General features: G+C 41.0%; 6 protein-coding genes across 13 annotated transcripts in view; 5 read left to right on the top strand and 1 right to left on the bottom strand.

Moving 5' to 3' along the window:
- Positions 1-2: 2 nt before the first annotated feature.
- Positions 3-3,763, top strand: LOC134182329 (uncharacterized). 2 transcript variants are annotated; one of them, XM_062649738.1, is made up of 4 exons: positions 3-230; positions 1,223-1,294; positions 1,360-1,467; positions 3,498-3,763. In XM_062649738.1, the coding sequence occupies exons 1-4, from the start codon at positions 200-202 to the stop codon at positions 3,557-3,559; spliced, it is 273 nt and encodes a 90-aa protein (XP_062505722.1). In that variant the 5' UTR covers positions 3-199; the 3' UTR covers positions 3,560-3,763. The 2 variants fall into 2 exon arrangements, with proteins under 2 accessions (XP_062505722.1, XP_062505714.1); XM_062649730.1 differs by lacking the exon at positions 3-230 and having other exon boundaries at positions 571-1,294.
- A 3,235-nt stretch (positions 3,764-6,998) lies between these two features.
- Positions 6,999-12,924, top strand: LOC134187167 (ankyrin repeat domain-containing protein 20B-like). Of its 3 annotated transcripts, XR_009971065.1 has the most exons (8): positions 6,999-7,098; positions 8,376-8,479; positions 8,545-8,640; positions 8,974-9,075; positions 9,287-9,480; positions 9,540-9,622; positions 11,588-12,565; positions 12,627-12,924. XR_009971065.1 is itself a non-coding variant. In XM_062655286.1 (7 exons), the coding sequence occupies exons 1-7, from the start codon at positions 7,014-7,016 to the stop codon at positions 11,746-11,748; spliced, it is 825 nt and encodes a 274-aa protein (XP_062511270.1). In that variant the 5' UTR covers positions 6,999-7,013; the 3' UTR covers positions 11,749-12,924. The 3 variants fall into 3 exon arrangements, 2 of the variants coding, with proteins under 2 accessions (XP_062511270.1, XP_062511279.1); XM_062655286.1 differs by having other exon boundaries at positions 11,588-12,924; XM_062655295.1 differs by lacking the exon at positions 6,999-7,098 and adding an exon at positions 7,548-7,643 and having other exon boundaries at positions 11,588-12,923.
- Positions 12,925-14,795: 1,871 nt separating this feature from the next.
- Positions 14,796-16,859, bottom strand: LOC134192262 (uncharacterized). The gene is made up of 9 exons (XM_062660987.1): positions 16,739-16,859; positions 16,469-16,656; positions 16,318-16,409; positions 16,022-16,192; positions 15,707-15,959; positions 15,503-15,615; positions 15,395-15,448; positions 15,268-15,334; positions 14,796-15,201 (listed from the first exon to the last, which is right to left on the bottom strand). The coding sequence occupies exons 3-9, from the start codon at positions 16,393-16,395 to the stop codon at positions 15,074-15,076; spliced, it is 864 nt and encodes a 287-aa protein (XP_062516971.1). The 5' UTR covers positions 16,396-16,409; positions 16,469-16,656; positions 16,739-16,859; the 3' UTR covers positions 14,796-15,073.
- Positions 16,860-17,619: 760 nt separating this feature from the next.
- On the top strand, positions 17,620-18,311 carry LOC134180151 (uncharacterized). The gene is made up of 2 exons (XM_062647280.1): positions 17,620-17,710; positions 17,764-18,311. The coding sequence occupies exons 1-2, from the start codon at positions 17,620-17,622 to the stop codon at positions 18,309-18,311; spliced, it is 639 nt and encodes a 212-aa protein (XP_062503264.1).
- Positions 18,309-21,002, top strand: part of LOC134189296 (uncharacterized) — a 5,973-nt gene continuing 3,279 nt past the window's right edge. For all 5 annotated transcript variants that reach the window (XM_062657557.1, XM_062657539.1, XM_062657552.1 and 2 more), the window contains exons 1-3: positions 18,309-18,467; positions 20,108-20,291; positions 20,346-20,448. The gene's annotated coding sequence lies outside the window, so the exon portion shown is untranslated. The remainder of the gene's footprint in view (positions 18,468-20,107; positions 20,292-20,345; positions 20,449-21,002) is intronic.
- LOC134180057 (uncharacterized) overlaps positions 18,346-21,002 on the top strand; it is a 3,005-nt gene continuing 348 nt past the window's right edge. The window contains exons 1-4 of the mRNA XM_062647168.1: positions 18,346-18,467; positions 18,509-18,603; positions 20,062-20,249; positions 20,346-20,448. Coding sequence (XP_062503152.1) covers positions 18,346-18,467; positions 18,509-18,603; positions 20,062-20,249; positions 20,346-20,448 — 508 coding nt within the window. The remainder of the gene's footprint in view (positions 18,468-18,508; positions 18,604-20,061; positions 20,250-20,345; positions 20,449-21,002) is intronic.

Genomic DNA, 21,002 nt, shown 5'->3' with positions numbered 1-21,002 from the left:
CCGTTCAGACATATGCATATCACTGTGAATGGTGACACTTTCGTCTATTTCTCACATTCTTGTGAGAATGTCGAATGTTTAGCCGTTGAAGAGTGAGTTGTTGTGTTGCTTTGAGATTCAACCGAGTGGCTGCCTCAAGCCCAACTGTCCTTTCAAGCATTTCAAGCCAAGAAATGTGAGCACACTGGGAACGAGCTCAATGCCGGTGATGTCAACGACACAGCCAGTTGGTACAATGTTTTAATTAATTAATGGGAGAGTTCAGGTGATAGCAGCATGTACAGACAAGTGGGCAAATGGTTGGACTTGATAGACAGACAGAGGGAAAGAGACGGATGATGGGAAGTTGATTGGATGGAAGGGAAGACGTGTAGACAGATGGAGAATCAAAGATGTTTGGATGGATGGACAGACAGACAGACAGATGGACAGACAGACAGACAGACAGACAGGCAGATGGACAGACGTAATAGTGTTGAAATTTTAAATATATGTATGGACAGACAGATGGACAGACAGACAGGCAAATGGACAGACAGACAGACAGACAGACAGATGGAGAATCAAAGATGTTTGGATGGATGGACAGACAGACAGACAGACAGACAGATGGAGAATCAAAGTGACTAGCCTCCACCCTTTCCCGACTCTACTTCCTGTCTGTACAGCATGACGCAACTTCCACGTACGGATGGGACAGACAAAATGGCACTTATCTATAGATGTTTGGATGGATGGATAGACAATGGACAGATAGACAGATGGAGAGAAGGACAGACAGAGAGATGGACATACATACATACAGACAGATGACAGACAGACAATGGACAGACTTACAGGCAGACAGATAATGGACAGACAAGTAGACAAACAGACAGAAAGATGGACAGACAAGTAGACAAACAGACAGAAAGATGGACAGACAGATAGACAGATGGACATACAGACAGACAGACAAATGGACAGACAAGTAGACAAACAGACAGAAAGATGGACAAACAATACACAGACAGGAGAGAGAGGACAGACAGAGAGATGGACATACAAACAGACAGATGAACAGACAGACAGACAGACAATGGACCGATAAGTAGACAAACAGACAGAGAGATGGACATACAAGCAGACTGATGGACAGATTCATGAATGAAAGAAGACACTAATCCTGTACAATCCCTCCATCCCTCCACAGTAAAGATCTACATTTTGTATTTTGTTTCAGTTGCTGTCAGACCGTCTGTTCGTGCTTCTACCAACTTGGTTCAAGCACAGGACACGGAGATGCCAAATTTCCGTGAGAATCACTCTTGTGTGTTGCTTGGCTAAATATCAGTAATGAGAACTCGTCTCTTGTGTCAGTTGGAGTTGTAAAGGAAGTGATGACGTCTCTATCAGCCCAGTCAGACAACAAAGGAACATCAAATTTGACTTTTAGTGGGCGGATAGTCACACTAAGAGAACTGATAGGTGAGGGTGTGTGTGTGTGTGTGTGTGTGTGTGTGTGTGTGTGTGTGTGTGTGTGTGTGTGTGTGTGTGTCTGTCTGTCTGTATGTATGTATGTATGTATGTATGTATGTATGTATGTATGTCTATCTGTCTGTCTGTCTGTGTTTGTCTGTCTTTGTCTGTGTGTGTGTGTGTGTGTTGTGTGTGTCCAAGTGCCTGGATATTATCCTTGCTGTCCCGGGTTTCTTGTACACGACGCGCTGTGCAGAAAGTCAACAGTAACGATTCCAGTATTTGTAGTTCTTGTTTGATTCTATTGTGGTAGCGGCTTTCTTGGCCTCAACGTGTGTTGAATATGTGTGTGCTGTTAGGAGCATCTTCTTCTGCTTGCAGTTTGGCATGGGAATGGTCTGCTAACTACATAAATCAGGAATTAGGTATAGCAATTGAGTTTTAGAGCAGCAGTTGAAAAAATTTTTGGTACGTTTCTAATAAATAAATAGATTTTGGGCAAGGATTCAATTATCAAGATTGATATTCTAAACATTTGTGTGTAAGCAATGCTAGTATGTATACCTTGCTTTGTCAACATTTGCTTAATATTTAATTTAAAGAATTTTGAGAAATTTTAGAATACTTTGACGTGTGCTGGTGTGTGCTGGGTTTGATAGTTAATTAATTCAACATCTAAAATTTAGTTTCAATCATTTGTCTGTTAATTTGCAGTTTGATAATGATCTATACAGCCTACATTGATTGATTTGTACCGCCAATTTATATATAGTCAATATTATTGTATACAGGCAATATTGATTGATGTATACTGTACAGTAAATATTGATTGATATATACATCAGCAATAGTGTTGAGCTTAACCTTGTTTCGAAGACTGACATTCTCTATTTCAAGTTAGTCAAGAAGCAGCAAGACGTCTATTTGGAAACATGGATTATTTTGGTGACCTTGTTCTTTAGTGTGGACATAGACTTTTTTGTGGATAAAACCCCATGATGCAACCAGTGAAATTATTTGGCATGCACTGCTTGTAGATAACAAGGAATTCAAACGAGAACTAAAACGAAGGATTGAGCAATAATAGTCTTACTATATATCAATCAATATTGACTGGCTGTATAAGATCATATTGACTATCTATAAATAGACTGTATAAATCAATCAATGTAGGCTGTAGAAATCATTATCAAACTGTAAATTTACAGACAAATATGATTTTAGGTATAATTTTACATGTTGAATTAACTATCAAACCCAACACACCTCAGATTATTCAAAAAATTTCTCAATTTTAAAAAATTAATTATTAAATAAATGTTGGAAAAGTGAGGTATGCTATACATTCTTTACATGTACTTTACATGTATACGATACATGGTTTGGTTGCAGCCGATAATACAGAATGAGGATGTGCATGTGTAGAGGTATGGTTGGCATGTGAGGGTTGCTTCGTGATGAATTTGAAGCTAAAGAAGAGATCTCATTCTAGGAACACTTTCACTTGAGAGAGGACTGCAATTTGCCTCTGTAATTTTTGGAATAAGTTTATTTCTTGTGGCAGGGTACAAGACCTACGATACCACAAATATGACTCAATGTTAACTAATTAAGTTGTCACTATTACAGATAATCGTGAAATATTGGATTGGCTACCTGTATCGATCGGTATATACGTATCAGCTTGTATTGGTCTAGATTATCAGTTATTGGAGAATAAGTAAAACTGTTTTATCAGTGCAACTTTAGCAAAAAAGGGTTTTTGTACATGTTCCAGTGCAGGCATGTATGTATGTTTTCCCTTTAACAGCCAGTGCTGCAAAAATGGTGCAGCTATATTTTTCTGTGGTGTTCTGGACAGCAACAAATGTCCATATATATTGGTCCCTTGAAAATCTTTGGTTCAGCGAGTGTGGTTCATGTCATTACACTGTACAAGTAACCAGTTCATGTACTATACAGTCTTTTAATTAATTGATTAATTAAATGAAAAATTTTACTGAAGAAATGCTATGCTTAATATTTTGCATTGTGTGTAGGACATGTGAAGAAGATTGCATATATTTGGAAGGTTGGATCAATGAATGGAATGTCAAAGTAGTGTCCAGCAAAATCATGCCACTATTCAAGCTGCTAGTGCAACAGCTGTGACATTTGTTGACCAGTTTACGATGCTGTATAATTAAATTCTAACCAGTTATAGTCATTACCGGTTGGATATAATAATATAAATACACACACACACACACACACACACACACACACACACACACACACACACACACACACACACACACACACACACACACACACACACACACACACACACACACACACACACACACACACACACACACACAAACCACATATATAATAAGCTAAGTGTATACTGAGCACTGATAACAATCTGTGGCATATCAGTACTGAGTAGCAAGTCAAATAACAACCTTTTTGTAGTTGTGTGTGTACAATGTTGCATTTAGTAACTCTTGCATACTGCTTCAAGTGTGTTTAGCGAATTACGGTTAATTAGTAAAATTCACGTACATATACCTGGGAGGCAATGGATTTGGCTTCATGTATTGCTTGGAACTCTCTAATTCCTTCAAGATTGAATACGCCAAATAGGAATGCACCGGCTTGAGTGTTGTCTCCAGCCTGCTCATTGATTCTTCCAGCCAGATTTCTGCAGGCAGACTCACTGGGCATCATTGGGCTACTGTGTGGGTCGCTAAAGTGAGTGGCTTTGGGTACAGTGATGAGCTGCCCCTTCTCTGGACTCACATTGGGAAAGGTCAGTCTCGTACAATCTTGCCTGTTTAGGTGTCTAGCTGACCTAGATGCATTGAAAAAGTAGACACGTGATGGAGTGCATAAGTACGGCTTCACTATCTAACCTGCCCTTGCATGTCGTAAGAAAAGAGCTCGAAAACTTGGCAAACATGTCGCGAAAGAAACAGGCGGGACTAAACGCACTTTTGACTGGATTTGGCGCGGATTACGTAAAGCCGGCACGTGCAGGACGGGCTTACGGCACGTGCGATTACAGCGTATACAGGACGTTTATCCGGGTACTAAAGAAAGTGGGCCCCCAAAAAAATTCGCACAACCAGAAGTAACACAACGCTCAAATAGCAAGACTAAGACACGGTGATCTTTCCTGTAACGTTTCGTCTTAGATACTTGATGATTGCTCTGCTTGCTGACATGCGCACATTTCCAATGCATTACATCATTAGTGTTTGGGAAAATTTACTTACATCTGGTACTATGTAACAGTGCCTCCTTACTCAGCATTTTTTTTCCCGAGCACAGAATTCATCGTCAGCAGTACATTTCATCATTCAACTATGCGATCACGTCAACAAACCGTAATTTAGAATTTTTATTTAGAGGCCGCCAGCATTGTCTGAAGATCGATTTCCGGTGTTCAAAACGAGATGTCGTTAAAATTCGCGTATGCTTTGGTAATACATATCAATAGCATTGTGGCTGTGTACACCAGACGTGCAACAAGGCGCTGTTTCGCTGCGACGCAACGTCAAAGCAAGACCTCTGCGCATGCTCACGACGCATCGCCTGACGACTACGTAGATCATGCATAGTGGGTTGTCTCTCTAGGTCGTTACCAAGGATGCCAGCTTGAGCACACGTGGTGAGGTTTTGTTCATCAATCCATAGAATCTTGTTCTACAGAAGTCAGGCAAAATACAAAGTCATTGCAAATGAGGAAATCTAATGAGAGGCAAGCCATAACTAAACAAAGTCCTCGTGAATTAGCTATTGTCACAAATAAGTAATTACGCTTACAGGTGCATGCAGTAGATCTTGTGTGTGTGTGTGTGTGTGTGTGTGTGTGTGTGTGTGTGTGTGTGTGTGTGTGTGTCTGTGTGTGTCTGTGTGTCTGTGTGTGTGTGTGTGTGTGTGTGTGTGTGTGTGTGTGTGTGTGTGTGTCTGTGTGTCTGTGTGTGTGTGTGTGTGTCTGTGTGTGTGTGTGTGTGTGTGTGTGTGTGTGTGTGTGTGTGTGTGTGTGTGTGTGTTGTGTGTGTGTGTGTGTGTGTGTGTGTGTGTGTGTGTGTGTGTGTGTGTGTGTGTGTGTGTGTGTGTGTGTGTGTGTGTGTGTGTGTGTGTGTGTGTGTGTGTGGTAGTGCTATAGCTCAGTTGGTTAGAGAGTCATCGTAAGAGACTGAAATAGTGCAGCAGAACAGGAAGTTGATGTAGGTAAGGTGGCAGCAAGTGATGATGAGCTTTTATCTTTAGACCATACTGCTACAGAACGAGTGTACACGTCCCAGATGAAGGACAAAATCAGCAAATTGCAGGCAGAGCTACACAATTAATTAAGACAATGAGGGGGAAGAAAACTCTTTTGCTGCACAAAGGAAGACAAAAGGCAAGTTGTTTGCACAAGACCAGCTTCAAGCCAATTGAGGAGATCGATGCGTGGGCTCAGTGGACATCTAATAATGTAAAGAAAGCGCTCCGGCTACGTTCTCCTTGTGGTGCTTCTGACTAGAATCTTTTTTGATGATATATTATCCACTTCCGGTCATTTGTACGAACTCTACAGGGAGGAATGGAGATAGTGTCATTCAATCCTTGTATTCTAGTCCAAGTAATTGACTATCTATATCTAAGGATGAAAGTGAAGGAAACGCATGTTGAGGAACGAGTTTATTGTCTAGATAACTTTGGATGTGATGTCAATTACCCCGAATGTTGAATATGATGCAAGTAGTGGGCAGTTACTGGGGAGCATAACTTTACCCGGTTGTACTGGCAGTGCTACTCATGCACTTGTATTTATGTTAGGAGGAGTAACATTTCGATCGATGGAAGCAGTTAATTGCATACAAACATAGTTTACAAATAATTATTCAATAAGACCGTTGATATCGTTCCGTACCAACAGCTAGTTATCTATAAGACTGTGGAAGACTTTGTCATACTTTAGCAGAAAACTTTAATTAATTAATATTAACAATGAAACTCGTCTCTATCAAAATAGTGACCACATTTCTGTATGCGCGAGGTCGGTTGGACACGCGAGGTCAGCTGTGTTTGTACATATCATTAAATTGTGACGTCTTTCGTCACTATGCGAGCTTTGTCACAATTTTATAAGCAGCTTTGGACTTGCTTACACGCTGTGCAATTTTTGTACTTTTTGACGCACTTGTCATAGACCACGTGACGTCTACTACAAAATATAAGATAACAAACGCGACATATTTTGTGCTTGTCAACGCTCAAGCACTTAACTTCACGGGAATTCAGCGCAATTTTTATATCGTTTCACACTCTCACGCAAAGTGTGCATGACAGTGCACGTCTTCAGCTCACACAAATTCTATCTACATTTACTACAGATCCACTTGTATTTTTGCGATAGGTTGCTTGTCAACAACCAATTAAAAAGTTTTTAAAACTCATTCCTAGAGCCAATTAAACACTTCCGGGAACTTTGAAGTCCCCAAAATCAATCTAAAAAAGCCGAAGTCCCTGTACTCAGTCCCTAGATACTACTGTAGGGGGTTGGTTTAACATATTTATGCATGCGCAAGTGTTTACCAAACGTCATCGAGACAGATTTGTTGCAGGTACCACGTTGTAGCTCGAGATCTGGCTACTCGCTTTGTGGTGAGTGTCTGTAAACGTTATGCCAAACATCTACGGCAGTCGTGTGGCTAGATGTGCACGTGAGATTGACCTCTGTAGGAAAAGTTAGACATTTCATAGTTGAACTGTACAGCAACTGCAGCTTAGAGTTTGATCTGGCTTATCAGTGAGGACGGAGAGCAACGTATAGCTATAGAATGGCAAGGCCTGTCCACACTGGACCAGAATGGATCGCGATCGCGATCCTCCCGATCGCGATCCTGCCGATCGCGATCCTGCCGATTGCGATCCTGCCCATCGCGATCCTGCCCATCGCGATCCTGCCCATCGCGATCCTGCCCATCGCGATCCTATCCTGCCCATCATCCCATCGGGATAGCGAGCGTCCACACTTTGAAAACGATACCTCCGCCTCATTTCGCTATCACGTGACTGATGACCGATGTGTATGTGTGGTTTCTTTGCTTGTAGAAAGCGTTGATTTGATACAGCGACGTAAGGTGAGCGAGAACAAAGACGAGTGAGGAGTGCTAGATGTTCCGACTACACGCGTAGCGTACGCGAAGGTAACGCCCACTATTTCTAATTGGATTCAACCGATCGCGATCGAATCCACCTCGCGATGTGGATCGGACGGATCGCGATCCGATCGCGATCGAGTTGCAAGTGTGGACAGCGTTGCGGTCGGATCGCGATCCAGTTGCCAGTGTGGACAGTCCTTCAGTCACTTCAGATTTGTGTTGCGCACGCAGACAGCGTTCTCGTAAGACGTGAAACTGTCGCGGACTCTCGAAACGTTCGAATATAGTGTGTCAACTAGACCTAGACTTCTCAATTGAGCACAAAAGCTGCTTTGTCTGCAATTGTCGGCCCTTTTCTCGTTCAACACAGACATTTGGATGTTTGAAGTTAGCCGAGAAGCATGCATGTAGGGATATTACGGATGGACGGGACTGAAAACCATGCATTGCGTCGGAAGACAACATTAGACCGATCTCTAGGTAGCGTGGGGTCTGCTTCAAAATGGTCTTGATGACATGCACAACTAGGCTAGTGTAGTCGCTCCAATTTTGGGTCGACAACGTCTTAAAACTACGAAGTAAACTATCACCATCCATCAAAATGTTTTGATATAGCAAAGCCTCGTGGACTGGGAAGATATAATTGAACTGCTTCTCTACATGAATTCGAAATGCCTTAGCTGGCTGGTAAATGATGGATGGCTGTATGGTTGCACTTGGATGGATGAATATCAGTTGTTTGGCATGGCACTATGACTTTTCTTGTTGGTTGTGTAGAAATGAACGCAGAATTGTTCGAAGCTGTGGAAAGGGATGATAAACTGCCAGTATTGCGTTTTTTGGAGAAGGAAGGTGATGTAAATACTCGTGATGAGTATGGGGTATATGTTGTTATAATGTGTGCATTGAATGCTTCACTAAACTGCACATCTTTTGATGTCAACAGGATAAGACTCTTCTGATGATAGCATGTCTGAGAAATAGCAAAAATATAGTCTATTTGCTGGTTACCAATTCAGCAGCGGTTAATGAAACTAGCATTGTGAGTTGATTGTGGATGTAGTGTTTGTTGATAAGATGATTAGATCAACGAACTGTAATTATAGACTTTAAGTTAACAATATCAACGTCTGCATTTGTTCTTGCTCGTAAAGAAACAGTCGTGTTGTCTTCTGGCTGTCTGAAGCAGACTTACGTGTGCGTTGCATGCGAAGTATAATTTTCTTAAATTTTACTACAAAAATTGGACTGTTAAAAGCAGTAGGTATCGTCTTATCTGGTCGTCTCTATTTTATGGGCAGCTTCTCTATACAGTGTGTTCTACGTATGTAAGGAGAAGTAAGAATGGGATAATAATATAATTTGTGCATTTCAGAGGAGATGCACTCCTTTGATGATGGCAGCAAGGAAAGGAAACGAAGACATTGTAGAACTGTTATTGAAGGCCAAAGATATTGATGTGATAGCAAAAAACAGTGTGAGTTTGAGTATTGAGAAGTTCAGTTAATATTAGCAATCTGTTGTTTCTTGTGCATTAGACGTATTGTTAATAATGGATGTATTTCTTACTGTTCGTGATAAGTGTATTAAATGTCTCATTGTATGTGCCCAATATAATGTTTGTTGCTTTATTATTTGTTAACATAAAAACATTTATTTATTATCGCCTAATGATTTGTTTACTCTAGTGGGGAATGACAGCCATCCATCATGCTGCAAGATGTAATTATGCGACAATACTAGAGAAACTTCTTTCCTTTCCTGTTCCTGTTGATATTGTTGATATCGAAAATCGTACACCGCTGTGGTTTGCAGCCTCTTGTGGTTATCTTTCTTGTGTTGATGTTCTCTTAAAACGTGGAGCGAATCCCTTACATGAGAGGTAATCCATTCAATATGTTTGGTTAATAATGTTACCAACTTAGTGGCATTGTGTTATAGTAAAACTCAAAATTCACCACTGGAGATTGCCAAGCAAAATGGTTACACACATGTCGTTGAAAAAATGGAGGAAGCTATAAGAGGTAATTAAGTAACTAATTAAAGTTTGTTACTGTTTTTTACTTTTTACTTAATAAGTTAATTTTATTGTAAGATTGAATTAATTTTTTGAAATGATGTGCCTGTTATGTTGTCTGTCCACGGTATATCAACATTGAAAGCTGCATGCTTATGCTCATTTCAAGTTCTCACTTTCTTGTTCTTAACATTAGGTGACGTGCTTGCTTGTATATTGTCTGTTTATCTGTCTGTCAATTTGTCAATTAAATTGGTTAATAAGTTAGTAAGGTTTATTGTTGTTTCTTGTTTACATATTGTACATATACTGTGCATGTCTGCATAATTTTCTGTCTGAGTTGTTGTAATTATTTATTGTTGTGTTTTCGTTTATCTTTTGTGCTTGTTTGTTTACTTGATTACATATCGCATTTTTGTGTGTCTTATAAGTGATTATTTTTGCAGCGAGAATCTGCATGCCTATAGCGAGTTCTCTGCTTGTCTGTCCGTCTGTCTGTTTCTCTGTCTGTTTCTCTGCTTTTTTATTTTTCTCGCTGTCTGTCTCCCTGTTTGTCCATCTGTCTGCCTGTGTGTTGGCGCGTATCTCTAAACAGCGAGTCACAGGTTTACCAAATTTTGTTTTGCACGTCGATCCGATCATTGTAGACAGAGAAGGTTTTGTTGTATTCCAGAGTTTTCTTACGAAGAATCGATTATTTGTCTAGCGATCCTGCCTCCTTTCGCGCTCAAATTTCACCATCAAATCTGAAATGCCCATTCTTGAATAAAAGGAAGATCTTTAACTATATGCGGGTCTTTATCTCTCTTTAGTCACTGTTGTGACGTCACCATCTGTTTGAGTGGCTTAATTCAAGCCATGGTGCCAAATCTTTTCTTCCTTGCTCGCCAAAACCAGCTTCAGCATGGTGCCAGCTGCATGGCACCCTAGCGCCAGTTGGCCATCCCTGAAAAGTAATCCGACTATGACCGGACAAGACACAGTGCATGTTTCTTTTGAACCTGACGGTACGCTACTGTATACTGTATACGTATATAAATCAGACAAAATTACATTAGAACAAGCAACACAACGTTATATATGTCTTACTAGCTGATTTACCCAGGAAAATTGACACAAACAGTGTATAGCACTAAAATACAGGATACATGTGCACGGTTAATTAAGTTAATCTTGCAGCTGTATCGACCTTTCTCTCTAGACGTCGATCAATCCAAAGACGTTGCATGCTGCCATTGCATTAACAGGTTTAGGAAACTTGCTGATATTTATAGCCTGTACACAGAAAAAGCTATTTCTTTAATAAGGTAACTCCATGAATACCAAGCGTTACTGTGCTAAATGCATGAGTATGTATATGTATGTATGTACTGTCTGTATATATGTGTGTATGACTAGACATATCTATGTATGTATGTATGTATATGTATGTAAATAATGTACCTGTATGTACATACGTGCGTATGTACTGTGCAGGTAGATAGGTAGCGTCAAACCAGGTGTTTGTATCATTTCCATTGGGCACCAGGATGCGTTCCTGGTGCCACACCAATTATGGTACAAGCTTTATCCAAACCTGGCCATCCCTAATTTTTCAAAAAATGAACTTTTGCCAGAGGCATATTGCAATAGACTCCCGGTTTAGGGGTAATTGATTTTCTAAATTTGACCTAGTGACCTGATGTGTACAGTACGTAGTAGTGCTGTACGTACTACCTTTGACGAAGCGTTGACTTAGTAAGCTTGAGAATGGCACAGTGCTTCTCTGCTCCTGGAAGTCTCATGTTATACATGATGTTGAACCCGTACACTGTCTAGATACCTGTTAAATGGCATACAAGTCACGTGTGTGATCAGTATTATTAACGCGCGTTATGCCAGATCACGGCTAGAATTTGCTACCGTCATGCAGCCTTGCATGTGTTGTCAATTGTCTACTGGACATTGATTTTAGGTAACATTTTCTTTACAGTAACGTCTCATCCTTATGTTGAGGGTTACATGTCCGTCATCCGACAGCAAGACCAACAGAAAGTATGTCGCCCTAGTTTGCAGTTGTCATCACTTCAACAACTTGTTGTCTGTTTCACAAGTTGTGTTTGTGTTTGCATAGATTGCTGGATTGCAGAGTGAACTACAACAGAAGGATAAAGAAATTTTGCGTCTCGAAATTGCTGCAAATGATAAAGTAAGACACATAAATGTACATGGTACACTAGAATTAGCATTTATTTACGAATATTGAAGACCAAACATAATTCATGTTTGCACGTTTAGTAACACTTGTTGTAATACAATGTATTGTAGGTAGGTGATGTTTACAAGGTTTCTGATAAATCATGGTTGTTGTCACAACCACCAGGTGAGGAGTGTGTGTGTGTGTGTGTGTGTGTGTGTGTGTGTGTGTGTGTGTGTGTGTGTGTGTGTGTGTGTGTGTGTGATATTTTTACTAGCGTAGATCTGCTTATATTTTCTACATCATTGTGTTCATCAACAATTAAAATGTGTTGTAATGCTTTCTGTTTTGTGTCATATTCATGAGTATATAATACTACCAGCTCTAAAGTATAGTTGCAAATTACGTTGCTTACTTATTTGATTTAGGAGGCGTTATGGCTGTCGTCAGTACTTTGGCTTGTAATCAATGGAGTGATGTTGGATTTGAGTTAGGCTACGAACCGTCTGAACTTATGTCACTCACTTCTGGTGTTGATGCACCTAGCAGCAAGCTACATTTCATATTGAAAACAAAGGCTCTTGCTGTTGGTGAAGAGAAGATTGTTCCCCTTATCTTGAGGGCATGCCAACGGATTCCGATGACGATTTGTGCTCAAGCAATACGTAATAAAGTGGCTCAGCGTCAAGAAGAGTCTAAATCGTAGACAATAGAATCATCGTGTTTTTGTCACTGTGTGGTAATCATATTCAACTTGTAATCTAGCTATGACCTGTAATTGACTGTATATTTCTCATTCTTATTGCTTATTTTTTATTTAGTGTTCTATTTACAGGCTGAGTGGAAAATGCGGATCCACGGATCCACGGATCAACGGATCCACTCGATTCCAAGTCCAATATAAATTTGGGCATCTCGGATTTAGACTGCCCCGCTGCTGTCTTCGCTTTCTGATGCGATTATCTTTCGTTTAGTATTACTCATCTAGACTACAGTTGCATCTCTAGATATAAGCTAAGTTAGCAGTAGAGCTTTTAGCACCGCACGTTATTGTTGTAGCTATTACTAGTTGCTTCATTCTTTCTATCAGCACTCCAACTCACAAACCGGTGTACTGAAAGAGCGACAAGCTCACCACGCTTCAGCGTTCCCGAATACTTAATAATCCTCAGCGTGGCGCTGGGTGACGACAAGTCTTAGACTCTAGCTATGGACGCCGTCTGTCAGGTTTTTTTATATGTGTCTTAAAACCATGGAAACGTCCTACAGTGTGCCTAGCTAGAGTTAATACACCATAGTTGGCTCTAGCAAGTCTATCTACACACGACGTTCCCTGTCACAGCTTTCTCTGTTTGCCGCTGCGACAGGGTGAGGGCGCATGCAGTACAGGCGCTAGATGGCTATAGAACGTGAGAAACTCGATCTGCAAGCAGAAACGTCTTCAGAAGCTCTGTAGCAATTTTGTTAATTGTATCTGTGTTACTACGTGTATTCACTGTAGAAAATATCGAGCGACAAATTTCAATCAGAACAGTTACTGATACGAGAATCAGTCATTTGAATTTGACCCTCTACCCCAGCCATCACCAGTAGCCTGAGATATGTGCTTTAGCTAGAGATCTTCCATCAAACTAGATCGTTTTCTCGAAAGAAAACGAGACTATAGTCGCTGCAGCTAGTCTATTTGACCCGTGCCCAAATATATATTGGACGGGGATGCGCGTTTTCCACACAGCCCTATTTACTAGGTGAGTCGTGCACAGTAGCACTGGTGCAAATAATGAATTTAGGGCACTTACACACACACACACACACACACACACACACACACACACACACACACACACACACACACACACAATATGAATAACATAATATTCAGACGATCAATGCTAAAAGTAGTAAGTTAGACAGCCACTCTCGTGACAATATAGCTCTAGAACAACAGCAGACTAAAAATCACACAATGCAATTAACCTACTCAACCTCTCAAAATTGTGTGACCAAGATTATGTCTCGTAGGCCATCACCATGCATTCTCACCGCCCTGCGACAGCAAAAACTGAAAAGACAAAACCGGCTATTCATTGGCAGAAACCTCCAAGGGGAACCTTTCAACAGACATGACTAACGTTTCAATCCGTCTTGTAGAAACGCGATGAAAGCGACTGACCGAGATATGATCCCGGATGTCCGAGTCTTTGTCTCTCAGATTTCACGGGCTACTCTATCAACAGTACGTTGAGCATTAACATCACCCCGTTGGTATTGTGGCCAGAGGTAATGACTATAATTTTAGCTAAAAAGAACGCCTCAGATGTGCGTCTGAAGAGAGAAAATCACTCGAGATCGTGTGACAGAGACTATGTCCCGCGAGTTATCCGTCTTCTTCAATGTCTGCGAGAGTAGAGGTTGACAAGACAAAACCAACAATTTGGTGAATGAAAGCCATTTAGTGAGCCTATATATATACATATATATCGACAGAGATGACTTGCGACTTAAGGGGGGGGGGGGGGTTGTAGAAACGAGATGGCAAGCACTGGCAGAGATATAATGATACTCTGTGACCGAGAAGTGCAATCAGTTTTCAAGTTCTACGGCAGCAACGTAAGGCAGATGCTGACGTGACCTACTCTACCTATATATCCAGTACAGGACTATGACCTAGTCAAGTGTAGCAGCTAGGTCTGTTTAGCATAGAACGAGTGACCGAGATTAGATCCGTGACTCTATTGTATGCGCAGAGCAGATGGACATAGAAGAACTTCAAGCCTGTAGCTTCTGAAAGAAGGTGAGACTTTATAATCACGATTTCTGAAGTTGAGCTAGAGCATGCAGACACGTGCATGGACGTGTAGCTATGAATGCCATTACAACTGACTGGTATTAATTAATATTAATATTAATAAAACGTCCGTTAAGTGAAAAAGGCAATTAGCCAAGTTTACCTATTTTATCATCTAGAGCTTGTCTCTTGTAAGCAGTTGAGAAAAATTCATGCTTGATTAGTAACCCAGAGTCTTAGGTGGCTGATAAATACTAACTCAAAGTCTCTATAGAGTCTTTTTGGAGAAATACGGTATCCACATTGTCAGATTAATATTACTTTTTATTGAAATATCAATTGCAGTGCTAATCAGTGTCCAAACTACTACAGACTAGTAATGCCTACCAAGGTTTGTCTACCACGGTGTTGTCATTTCATTTACAGTAAACTTTAAATGGCTAGTTTAAACTACGAACCAATAGTCATCCACCATTTGAAGCCTTTGGACTTCATCAGCGGATGAAAATGTGAAAGAGACCGCGACTTTCGCAACTTCCGCTAGAGCGAGACTGACTGCTGTGTGATTCAGCATGATGCCAGTCTTTTGGAGCAAGTAAATGTCCACCTCGTGCATCAATCTCTGTAAACAAAAGTAGTGTCAATCGTACAGCGACATAGTAGGAGTTTAAGAAGTGCTAAGCCTTACCATTCCAGATTTCTTTATCCCAGGAACAGCTGGAAGACATCGTTCCAGCAACGAAAGCATAGTCGTCCTATCAAAAATTATCTATTTTATATCATTAATTACACTAATATTTAATGCAGTTAGCTACCCAGCTGAGAGCAATAGGTTTGCCGCTGCTTATTTCTGTGCCGTAGTAAGATTTCTAGAGAAATAGTAACTAGAAACACTATACGTGGTAATGTTCCAAGTAACAAACCGAAGTGCCACAGCCACTTCTGTAACCACCCATTCCTCTTGCTATAAACTGACTGAAAGTAAGTCCTGACGTTGAAATTTTGTGGAAGTACATCTTGATCAACGAACTCTTAACTATAAACAACACCGAATAAGACTCTGTAGTAGTTAATACGGTGATGCAAACATTTTATTCAGAAACAATTGATATCAATGCTCAACTTACATCTGTAGTCTCTGTATCCGGTCAGCATCACTTCTTCGTATCCTCCACTGCTTTGCTCTATGGCTTTAAATACGTCGTACGCCAGACGCTTGTTTGCATTTCCTGGGTCGAGGCTAGTGATGTGTGCGGTGTACTTATTCCCTTTCTGCATGTTGTTGTTACCAGTAGAATCATCACGACTCGAATAGATGAGGCTCCACCCACCACCAAATGATGTCATGTCACAGTAAATCTGAAATTCACGACCAGGCACCTACAAACACAACGTTACAACAGTAAAGCTGTGACACGGCCTAACACATTTTGTGTACATACTTGGGTAGGGTTAATCCATCGAACAGAAGAGAAGACTACATGTCCAGTGCGTCTCATCAGTGCACGAATGCTGTGACATGATACTCCCGCAGTATCTCGGCGTAACCCATCTCCTCCGTACCAATCTTTTTGACAAAGTCTGCGGAAAGATTCGCATATGTCGCCTGCGGTCTGTCAAGTAATACAAATAGGTGATTGATTGTTTTAGATAAGCATTTGGAGTAACTACTGTGTTACATTGTAAGCTATCAAGTGCAAATAACGTAGCATACATGCTAGGCAGCTAGCCAACTCACACTGCTTGAGCTTCGCACAGATCCCACAGCCAGCAGCAAAGCCAATGCTGTTGCCACGATATGTTTTTCTGTTGCCATGACTGCAGTTTGAACTGTAAGATCGAACAACTACTCTATAGACAAGTATTGAGAATGGATAAAAGAATCTAACTTGAATCGTAGTCGGTTGCAAGATACGAAGCAGTAATAGAGTATGAAATCGCTCGAGATAAGATCGACCAGCTCTCTTGCTTGTTGTAGGGTTGATCAAGATGACAATGTCGCTAGGAAGTAGCAGCGAGCAGAGTTACTTATATAGTGTATACAACTCTAGCAACCACATCCTCGCATTGTCGTTACCTAGATAATAAACGAATGCTCATGGTTCCTACGTTTGAGAATGCCAATTAAAGTCAGACAACGGCTAGACAAATTACCATACCGTTCATTGTCCTGACGATGCGTACGTAAGCGCATGCAGCAATCCAACATGCGGAAGATAAGTTAGAACGGAAAACACGACTGCGGATTCACGTCGCGATCAAGGAACACCCGTGCGCGTTGTCCTCTAGCTAGCCCTGCTAGTTAAGCGTAAACAAAAACGCGCATGCGTACAGGCGCATTGCTGATACCCACTTCGTCTTCGTACTTTCATGTGTCCTTGTTTCGTTGCTTATCTTGTTTGATATTATATGCATGCAGGCAGCCGTTTAGTCCGATTTTCTTCCCAATAATCTCATTATAGATGATCGACGACGCACTCGTAGCTAGTTGAGAGACTTCCAACTCTGCACGCTCGATAAAGACCTTGCTAAGCCGGTATTCCATACGTCACAAGTTCTTAGAGCTATAGAAGCGATTATAAGCAGTATGGGATACGAAGAAGTCATGCTATACACTTGGTAAAGAAAAGTGTACTACAAATGTATGTTAAGAATTTATATTAATGAATTTACATTTAAATATAAAATACTGCACCAAAGTGTCTGCAAAACTTTAACACTAAAGCATTGTTTTATCTGGTAAACCATGCGAAAAACAAATTGAAAATTGAATATTTCGGCTAACGAAATCGTCCAAATATTTCAGACAATGAACTTACTAGAGATAGAACTACATATACTTGGTATCTATTAGCCTTAAATATTTTGTTCAAATCGAATATTGCAAAACGTGCCTGCAAGCTCAAAGTTGCTGCGCGAGGTGGACTCGCTTACCCAGACGGTTTGTATGACGAGCTGCGGCAGGTCTGGCCACGCGAGACTTAGTCTGCAAATGGCTTCGTCTACATTCGACTTATTCTGCGCACAGGAGGAAACTAGAATGGTTTATGTTGTTTTAAGGAAAGGAAGTTCACTGGTGGGTTTGTCTCACGTGCTCTACCGCTCTTTCCTCGTCATAATATTCTGTAAGAGTAAGACAGAGTGTATGCATGTTCATTGTAGTGATGTTGTGATGTGAGTGCAGAATTCGTGCCATCGACAGGTTTGGCTGCAGCTACTGCAGACTTCGGGAGCGTTTGTGTACGCTGCCTGCGCGTGCTCGTGACGGGCGCGGCGGGTTTCATCGGTTTTCACATCAGTCGCACGCTAGCAGCACGTCAACAAGTGACGGTTGTCGGAATCGATAACTTCAACGACTACTACGACGTCGGGTTGAAACGAGAGCGTGCGTACGAGTTGAGCAAAGACGGCGTGCGGATGTTTCACGCTGATGTGTGCGATGATGCCTTTCTGAGTGAATTGATACGGGACTTCAACATTAGTTGTGTCATTCATCTTGCCGCTCAGCCTGGCGTGCGCTACTCAGTTAAGGAGCCGCATTTGTATTCAGCCAATAATATCGATTGCTTTGTTAATTTCCTGGAGATTGTGTCTCAATTTCGAGGTGTCTGTTTAATTTATGCTTCCACATCCAGTGTTTATGGACCTTTCTCAAAAGTGCCGTTTTTTGTTGCTGGGCTTCTTAAACAAACGACCTGGGAATGTTTATTCGATGACGAAGCAGGCAAATGAGAGACTGGCTGCTGTTTGTTGTAACGTGACAGGGATGAGACACGTCAGTCTTCGTTCTTTTACTGTTTATGGAGCGTGGGGACGGCCGGACATGGCTGCATACAAGTTTGCAGACAAGATACTAAATGGAGAAAGTGTTTCAGCGTTTTACGCAAAGTAAGCTCAACTGCATGTTACATTTCATTTTGTGCTATCAGGCCTGCAGGTGGTCCTCTAGCCTCAAGTTCCAGATCGTCTTCCAAAAGAAATGAGAGACGGTCTGGATCAACATACGATCAAACCGAGTTTGGAAGTGATTGGAGTCAGCCAATCAGCAATGGCAGCCAATGAATGTCGAAAGTTCTGTAATGACATGCAGGGCTTCTGGCAAAGGCGTGTTCGACAGTTGCATGTAAAGATATCTCAATTGATTGCATGTTTGTCTTCCGTGATGTGAAACTGCCCTGAACAGTACCTTTAAAATAGCGGTCAAGGCTCTCGAAATTGAATCAATGCAGACCGCTGCAGAGTATGTCTTGAATAGCTGAGACATCTTTGTTACCTTTCCCACTGGATCTGGAAGGTCCATAGTAAATCTACCAAGCACTACTGTCAGTGATGAAGTCTCTAGATATGTTGATGGAGCCAGTAGTTATCCGCAGAATCTGATCGTTCTCAATTGTTTGCCCATTAGAGTGGCTGATGACAGAAGAGTGATGGCGTCGTAAACAGATTTTAGTGACCTAGTTAATGCAGCTAGAATCTCAGCCAACTGTTCACTTTCTCCGAATACCCTCTTCTTATTCCAACTTTTAATGAAGGTACTTCCTCACACGACAAACTTTGTCGAGACAATTTGCAGCCATCACAGTTGATTACCACCCACCTTGATTGCACACACATCTAAAATGTAATAATCGATCTCCTATTGTCACATCGGGTGGCATAGCATTATTAAAGAGGTGAATTTTACTGTTGCTACTCTTCCATTTTACTTAGGTAACTATGCCTACTTCCGAACTCAGTTTGATCGTATGTTGATTTAAACCATCTCTCATTTCTTTTGGGAGACAGTCTGGAACTTCAAGGCTAGTGGTCCTCCAGTGTGGATCGAGGCACATGTGATTGTGGACTTGAGACAAATTTAATGCTGGAGCCATGTAAATGTCCATGTAAATGGTCTCTTTAAGACCTTGCTACTGTATTGCACAGAAACCAATTTATGTATATGGTACTGTCCATGGAGCTCTCGAAATTGGCTTCTGCAGAATATAAATCAATTAAGAAATCTGGAGTCTACATTTGCAGTGGTCTGCCCCTGAGGCTTCGAGGCTAAGAAAAACTGGTACCAGAGATTAAAGTCTTGAAGTCTCTTGGAGCCAACAGACAATTGTCTGGAGCCAATTTAGGCTCTTTTGCCATGGTAACAACAACCCTGATTATAATAATTGGTACAGGACTTTGGCTAGCGATTGGTCCAGCTGTAATCCATATGATTTAGTCTGTATGGGATGTCTAGAATACGAAAACACTGTTAGAGCCATCGATCTGTCCAAACTGATCTGTAGGTTACATTTATTGTTGTTTCTATTAATGTGAGGTAAATTTTTAATTTTTTTATTTTTATTTAAAATAATATAAAAGTATAAAATTTTTGAACAAAAGTTAAATGTTAAATGCGAGTTGTTAAAAATTCTGAATTTTTACAAATAAACATTCTAACAAATTAGATATTAATGACTGCTGTTTGAGTATAACGTACATTTAACAGTTTCATATGAAATTGATGTCTTCGACATGATTGTTTGTAATTTCAGTGGATCGGTGATGGTTGAGCTTGACTTCACATATGTGACTGACGTGGTGGATGGAATCACAGCAGCAATGAGTTACAGACCACGGCGATGCGACGAAGTTTTCAATCTCGGTCGTGGCCATCCTGAACCTCTTACTTCTCTTGTTCCATTACTGGAAAGAATTCTTGGCATATAGGCAGTTGTTGTGAGTGTTTTGTGTGGTTTGATGTGAGATATGGTTTCATGTCGGTTTGTGTAGAATGAGTTATCTCTACCGCCAACAGAATTGCTACAAACGTATGCCGACATTAGTCACTCTAAACAGGCGCTTGGCTACAACCCAAAAATTAGTCTTGCAGAAGGTTTGTAACATGAAGTAGTTACTCTCTGCTACTCGAGTAGATTTGATAATTGCATATGAGGTGACACAGCATCTTGGCAAATTGTAATTATCAGAGGTTTGTGAGGATGACTGGATCATTAAGCTTGCCCTCCATCATGCATGGTGTGAGCAGTGTTCGTACCTTACTGCACACACTCGTATCATGATATTGTACTTTACAAAGATTTATCAGATTTCTATATGATGATGGTCTAGAGTCAGGGTTATCGCTATTTGTTTGCTTTGCTTAGTCAGATTTGAGATTTTTCTCGTATTTGTTGGAGCAATAAAACTACTTGTGTTAGGTACTGTAGTGACGTCTCTGAGGTTACAGTATAATGAGTGTGCTGGGTTTTCATGGAGCCAAGTGCTTGTATGGTCTATCTGTCAGCACTTACTGATGACTGTGCCTGTCTGTCTGTCTGTCTGTCTGTGTGTGTGTGTGTGTGTGTGTGTGTGTGCATGTGTGTGTGTGTGTGTGTGTGTGTGTGTGTGTGTGTGTGTGTGTGTGTCTGTGTCTGTGTCTGTGTCTGT

This window comes from Corticium candelabrum, chromosome 1, assembly GCF_963422355.1.
Source record: "Corticium candelabrum chromosome 1, ooCorCand1.1, whole genome shotgun sequence".
Taxonomy (NCBI): domain Eukaryota; kingdom Metazoa; phylum Porifera; class Homoscleromorpha; order Homosclerophorida; family Plakinidae; genus Corticium; species Corticium candelabrum.
Note: the sequence above shows the minus strand (reverse complement) of the source record. Positions and strands in the feature narration are given on the sequence as shown.